The sequence below is a fragment of the Oncorhynchus keta genome, unplaced genomic scaffold, assembly GCF_023373465.1.
Source record: "Oncorhynchus keta strain PuntledgeMale-10-30-2019 unplaced genomic scaffold, Oket_V2 Un_scaffold_20222_pilon_pilon, whole genome shotgun sequence".
NCBI lineage: Eukaryota > Metazoa > Chordata > Actinopteri > Salmoniformes > Salmonidae > Oncorhynchus > Oncorhynchus keta.
In genome coordinates, this window is record NW_026290855.1 from 144,668 (window position 1) to 151,954 (window position 7,287).

The 7,287-nt window shown below is 57.4% G+C and overlaps 1 protein-coding gene across 1 annotated transcript in view; it reads left to right on the forward strand.

Moving 5' to 3' along the window:
• LOC118378839 (syntaxin-17) overlaps positions 1–7,287 on the forward strand; it is a 38,468-nt gene that overhangs the window by 28,051 nt on the left and 3,130 nt on the right. Inside the window, 2 exon segments of the mRNA XM_052514946.1 lie at positions 5,193–5,279; positions 7,174–7,287. Coding sequence (XP_052370906.1) covers positions 5,193–5,279; positions 7,174–7,287 — 201 coding nt within the window.

Sequence of the window (7,287 nt, forward strand, 5' to 3'; positions counted from 1 at the left end):
GGAGGGAGGGGCTGTAACGGAGAGGAGGGAGGGAGGGGACTGTAACGGAGAGGAGGGAGGGGCTGTAACGAGAGGAGGAGGGAGGGGACTGTAACGGAGAGGAGGGAGGGGACTGTAACGGAGAGGAGGGAGGGAGGGGACTGTAACGGAGAGGAGGGAGGGGACTGTAACGGGAGGAGGGAGGGGCTGTAACGGAGAGGAGGGAGGGGACTGTAACGGAGAGGAGGGAGGGGCTGTAACGGAGAGGAGGGAGGGGACTGTAACGGGAGGAGGGAGGGGGACTGTAACGGAGAGGAGGGAGGGGAGGGGGGGCTGTAACGGGGAGGAGGGAGGGGACTGTAACGGAGAGGAGGGAGGGACTGTAACGGAGAGGAGGGAGGGGACTGTAACGGAGAGGAGGGAGGGGACTGTAACGGAGAGGAGGGAGGGGACTGTAACGGAGAGGAGGGAGGGGACTGTAACGGAGAGGAGGGAGGGGGCTGTAACGGAGAGGAGGGAGGGGACTGTAACGGACAGGAGGGAGGGGACTGTAACGGAGAGGAGGTAGGGGACTGTAACGGAGAGGAGGGAGGGGACTGTAACGGAGAGGAGGGAGGGGGCTGTAATGGAGAGGAGGTAGGGGACTGTAACGGAGAGGAGGGAGGGGACTGTAACGGAGAGGAGGGAGGGGGCTGTAACGGGGAGGAGGGAGGGGGCTGTAACGGAGAGGAGGGAGGGGGACTGTAACGGAGAGGAGGGAGGGTGCTGTAACGGAGAGGAGGGAGGGAGGGGACTGTAACGGAGAGGAGGGAGGGGGCTGTAACGGAGAGGAGGGAGGGAGGGGACTGTAACGGAGAGGAGGGTGGGGCTGTAACGGAGAGGAGGGGGGACTGTAACGGAGAGGAGGGAGGGGGCTGTAACGGACAGGAGGGAGGGGCTGTAACGGACAGGAGGGAGGGGACTGTAACGGAGAGGAGGGAGGGGACTGTAACGGACAGGAGGGAGGGGGCTGTAACGGAGAGGAGGTAGGGGACTGTAACGGAGAGGGAGGAGGGGACTGTAACGGAGAGGAGGGAGGGGACTGTAACGGAGAGGAGGGAGGGGGCTGTAACGGAGAGGAGGTAGGGGACTGTAACGGAGAGGAGGGAGGGAGGGGACTGTAACGGAGAGGAGGGAGGGGGCTGTAACGGGAGAGGAGGGAGGGGACTGTAACGGAGAGGAGGGAGGGGGCTGTAACGGAGAGGAGGGAGGGGACTGTAACGGAGAGGAGGGGAGGGGACTGTAACGGAGAGGAGGGAGGGGGCTGTAACGGGGAGGAGGGAGGGGCTGTAACGGGAGGAGGAGGGAGGGGACTGTAACGGAGAGGAGGGAGGGGGCTGTAACGGAGAGGAGGGAGGGGACTGTAACGGAGAGGAGGGAGGGGCTGTAACGGACAGGAGGGAGGGGACTGTAACGGAGAGGAGGGAGGGGACTGTAACGGAGAGGGAGGAGGGGACTGTAACGGAGAGGAGGGAGGGGACTGTAACGGAGAGGAGGGAGGGGCTGTAACGGAGAGGAGGGAGGAGGGGGCTGTAACGGGGAGGAGGGAGGGGACTGTAACGGAGAGGAGGGAGGGACTGTAACGGAGAGGTTGGAGGGGGCTGTAACGGGAGGAGGGAGGGGGTTGTAACAGAGAGGAGGGAGGGTGCTGTAACGGAGAGGAGGGAGGGAGGGGACTGTAACGGAGAGGTTGGAGGGGGCTGTAACGGGGAGGAGGGAGGGGACCGTAACGGACAGGAGGGAGGGGACTGTAACGGAGAGGAGCGAGTTAAGGGGCAGTAAGGGAGAGGGAGGGTGGGAGGGAGGGGACTATAATGGAGAGGAGGGAGTTAGGGGGCAGTAAGGGAGAGGGAGGGAGGGGACTGTACTGGAGAGGAGGTAGGGGACTGTAACAGAGAGGGAGGAGGGGACTGTAACGGAGAGGAGGGAGGGGACTGTAACGGAGAGGAGGGAGGAGGGAGGGGCTGTAACGGGGAGGAGGGAGGGGGCTGTAACGGAGAGGAGGGAGGGAGGGGACTGTAACGGAGAGGTTGGAGGGGGCTGTAACGGGGAGGAGGGAGGGGGTTGTAACGGAGAGGAGGTAGGGGACTGTAACGGAGAGGAGGGAGGGGACTGTAACGGAGAGGAGGGAGGGGGCTGTAATGGAGAGGAGGTAGGGGACTGTAACGGAGAGGAGGGAGGGGACTGTAACGGAGAGGAGGGAGGGGACTGTAACGGAGGGAGGAGGGAGGGAGGGAGGGAGGGGGCTGTAACGGAGGGAGGGAGGGAGGGGCTGTAAGAGGAGAGGGGGGACAGGAGGGGGGACTGTAACGGAGAGGAGGGAGGGGACTAACGGACAGGAGGGAGGGGACTGTAACGGAGAGGAGGGAGGGGACTGTAACGGAGAGGAGGGAGGGGACTGTAATGGAGAGGAGGGAGGGGACTGTAACGGAGAGGAGGGAGGGGACTGTAACGGAGAGGAGGGAGGGGGCTGTAACGGAGAGGAGGGAGGGGACTGTAACGGAGAGGAGGGAGGGGGGACTGTAACGGAGAGGAGGGAGGGGCTGTAACGGAGGAGGAGGGAGGAGGGGACTGTAACGGAGAGGAGGGAGGGAGGGGACTGTAACGGAGAGGAGGGAGGAGGGACTGTAACGGAGAGGAGGGAGGGGGGACTGTAACGGAGAGGAGGGAGGGGGCTGTAACGGAGAGGAGGAGGGAGGGGACTGTAACGGAGAGGAGGGAGGGGCTGTAACGGAGAGGAGGGAGGGAGGGGACTGTAACGGAGAGGAGGGAGGGAGGGGACTGTAACGGAGAGGAGGGAGGGAGGGGACTGTAACGGAGAGGAGGGAGGGGGCTGTAACGGAGAGGAGGGAGGGAGGGGACTGTAACGAGAGGAGGGTGGGGCTGTAACGGAGAGGAGGGAGGGACTGTAACGGAGAGGAGGGAGGGGCTGTAACGGACAGGAGGGGGGGACTGTAACGGAGAGGAGGGAGGGGACTGTAACGGACAGGAGGGAGGGGCTGTAACGGAGAGGAGGTAGGGGACTGTAACGGAGAGGGAGGAGGGGACTGTAACGGAGAGGAGGGAGGGGACTGTAACGGAGAGGAGGGAGGGGGCTGTAACGGAGAGGAGGTAGGGGACTGTAACGGAGAGGAGGGAGGGGACTGTAACGGAGAGGAGGGAGGGAGGGGACTGTAACGGAGAGGAGGGAGGGGACTGTAACGGAGAGGAGGGAGGGGACTGTAACGGAGAGGAGGGAGGGGGCTGTAACGGAGAGGAGGGAGGGGACTGTAACGGAGAGGAGGGAGGGGACTGTAACGGAGAGGAGGGAGGGGGCTGTAACGGGGAGGAGGGAGGGGGCTGTAACGGGGGAGGAGGGGAGGGAGGGGACTGTAACGGAGAGGAGGGAGGGGGCTGTAACGGAGAGGAGGGAGGGGACTGTAACGGAGAGGAGGGAGGGGCTGTAACGGACAGGAGGGAGGGGACTGTAACGGAGAGGAGGGAGGGGACTGTAACGGAGAGGGAGGAGGGGACTGTAACGGAGAGGAGGGAGGGGACTGTAACGGAGAGGAGGGAGGGGGCTGTAACGGAGAGGAGGGAGGAGGGGGCTGTAACGGGGAGGAGGGAGGGGGCTGTAACGGAGAGGAGGGAGGGGACTGTAACGGAGAGGTTGGAGGGGGCTGTAACGGGGAGGAGGGAGGGGGTTGTAACAGAGAGGAGGGAGGGTGCTGTAACGGAGAGGAGGGAGGGAGGGGACTGTAACGGAGAGGTTGGAGGGGGCTGTAACGGGGAGGAGGGAGGGGACCGTAACGGACAGGAGGGAGGGGACTGTAACGGAGAGGAGCGAGTTAAGGGGCAGTAAGGGAGAGGGAGGGTGGGAGGGAGGGGACTATAATGGAGAGGAGGGAGTTAGGGGGCAGTAAGGGAGAGGGAGGGAGGGACTGTACTGGAGAGGAGGTAGGGGACTGTAACAGAGAGGGAGGAGGGGACTGTAACGGAGAGGAGGGAGGGGACTGTAACGGAGAGAGGAGGGGGAGGGGGCTGTAACGGGAGGAGGGAGGGGGCTGTAACGGAGAGGAGGGAGGGAGGGGACTGTAACGGAGAGGTTGGAGGGGGCTGTAACGGGGAGGAGGGAGGGGGTTGTAACGGAGAGGAGGGAGGGAGGGGACTGTAACGGAGAGGAGGGAGGGGACTGTAACGGAGAGGAGGGAGGGGACCGTAACGGACAGGAGGGAGGGGACTGTAACGGAGAGGAGCGAGTTAAGGGGCAGTAAGGGAGAGGGAGGGTGGGGACTATAATGGAGAGGAAGGAGTTAGGGGGCAGTAAGGGAGAGGGAGGGAGGGGACTGTACTGGAGAGGAGGGAATTAGGGGGCAGTAAGGGAGAGGGAGGGAGGGGACTGTACTGGAGAGGGAGGGAGTTAGTGGGCAGTAACGGAGAGGGAGGGGACTGTAACGGAGAAGAGGGAATTTGGGGGCAGTAAGGGAGAGGGAGGGAGTTAGGGGGCAGTAAGGGAGAGGGAGGGAGTTAGGGGGCAGTAAGGGAGAGGGAGGGAGTTAGGGGGCAGTGAGGAGGGAGGAGTTAGGGCGCAGTGAGGGAGGGAGGGAGGAGTTAGGGGCAATAAGGAGAGGGAGAGGAGTTAGGGGCAGTGAGGGAGAGGGAGGGAGTTAGGGGGAGTGGAGGGAGGGAGGGAGTTAGGGGGCAGTAAGGGAGACGAGGGACTTAAAAAGCTCAGGATGGTCATAGTTTTGATTTTAAACCGCTACAGAAAATGTATACCTGTTGTCTGAATATTGTCTATCCATATGTAATTAGTAGCTAATGTAAAAAGGTACCATGTCCATAAAATGCATATAGTATGTATATATAACAACTATAATAAGGAAGGAGAGAAGGATGGATGGTGTCCAGCACACAGGGAGAGGGACAGCTGCCACTCTGAATATTTCATGAGCTCCTCACAATAACCCCCAGACCCCCTCCTGCCCCAATATAACCCCCCCAAGACCCCTTTCTACCCCAATATAATCTTCTCAAACCCCCCCTGCCCCAATATAATCTCCCCCAGACCCTACCTTTTCTACTTTACACCCGCATCACCCCCCCACAGACAGACACACACATCTGTGTTGCTGTGTCGAGAGGGACCAAGTCAGCGGTGTGTCTCCAGTGTATAAACCCTGTGTATGTGTCAGTCCCAGCAGGAGAAGATTGACAGCATAGAGGAGAACGTCAACACAGCAGCAGCCAACGTGGAGGAGGGGACCAGGAGCCTCGGGAAGGTGTGTGTGTGTGTGTGTGTGTGTGTGTGTGTGTGTGTGTGTGTGTGTGTGTGTGTGTGTGTGTGTGTGTGTGTGTGTGTGTGTGTGTGGTGTTTGGGAGATCGATGGCACTTTGCCTCCCAGCCATTCTACAACGTTTGTCCCTATTGATCCAGCAGAATACGGAGGAAAGCTGCAATTAAAGAAATAGAGAGAATAGATGGAGAGAGGGGTTAAGTTGTACAGTGATGGAGGGAGGGGTTGAGTAGGGGGTGTTGTCAATGGAGAGTGCAAGGTGTGTGTGTGTGGGTGCAGGAGGCGAGGAGAGGTATGAAGGGCTATTTAATAGCTCTTCAGGAGCAGCGTTTGGCCTCCCACTGTTGGCTCAATACACACACACACACACACACACCCCCTCAGAATAAAGTCAGACTGACAGCTCAATACCTACAGACATATTACAAGCTCAGTGTGGTACGTTGTGTGAGCTCTATACGGCTGAACAGATGCTCCGCGTACACACCCGTTTGAGTCTAGTTGCAGACAAAATATCACAATATTTCAAAATGTGGTTCATTTAAGCGTAAATGTACCATCTCTCACCCCATGTTTTGATTGATAAATGGAACTTCAACTCAGTTCAACTCCCTTAATTGATGAAGTTGAAATGGGATTGAGCCCACATTGAGGTCCAGAATATTCTAGGGTGTGGCTGTGCTGTTAAGGGATCCTGAGTGGCACAGCGTTCTAAGGCACTGCATCACTACAGACCCGGGTTCGATCCTGGACTGTATCACAACCGGCTGTGATCAGGAGTCCCATAGGGCGGCGCTCAATTGGCCCAGAATTGTCTGGATTATATGTTTTGGACTTTTTGGGCTGTTCGGGCACAATATTTTTTCTGCTAGGCAACCCGAAGATCAAAGCCGAAGTCTACGCTCCTTCTCGGTAATTGGTCAACAGTAGGGATTCTTCAATAAAGTCTCTGTCATTCAATGAGAAATGACTAGTTTTCATGCACATTTTTACATTAAGAAATATTGCACCAAACATCTTAGTTAGATGTAAAATTGATCTCCATGTCAAAATTGGTGACAGATTTCTTGAGTTATCTTAGATTAATTCCGACCATTTTGAGGAAGTGTATTCTGGCTACGGCATCTCTAAATGGACAAATAGTACTATTGCTGCTTTTTTAAGGGAGTATGTGTGCACACTCGATGGGCTAGGCGTCAGCAGTGTGTGTACATAGAAGAGGTGTCAGACACAGCAGTGTGTGTCATCTGTCATCAGGCCAGGTGCCATTACACACACCCCTGCTTTACCAACACCCTGTTCTCTGAACTTTCAACTTACCTCTGGTTAATTAAAATGACCTTCGCTGCCATGAGGTGAGGGGGTGGGAGGGCGTTTGAACTGGAGCCATTTAACTGTTCATCTGTTAATCAACCGTGGGAGGGGGTAGTGTGTGTGTGGCGGAATGTTCAGAGGAGTCACTCATTTACAGCAATCAGTCTAAAGGAGCGTCTTCCTCTCTGAAGATAACAGTATTAATAAACACACCTCATTTCTCCAATTTGAATAAATGTGGGTAATTAAACTGTAGAGCTTTGATGATGATGATGGTGTGTGTGCATGTGTTGCTGTTTGTGTGTGTACATGTGTGTGTGTGATCATGAAAGGCCAGGTAGATCTGAAGACTTCTCGCTGACTGTGTGTCTTAGAACATCAAAGGAATAACCCCCCTGAGTGTGTGTGTGTGTGTTATATGTGCGTTGATTTGTCCTAAGCGAAGTTTCTTCTTATTTCCTTGTCTTTTTAATTGAATTTAAGAATCTTTATTGGCATAAAAAGTGAAGAAACCTAGACTGTCAATGCATGTAGTGACTCGTCTATCCCTCTGTCCTCTCCGCAGGCGGTGGGCTACAGGCTGGCAATGTTACCCGTGGCGGGGGCAGTGTTAGGGGGGGTGCTGGGTGGGCCGCTGGGCCTACTGGTGGGGTTCAAGGCAGCGGGGGGTGGCAGCAGC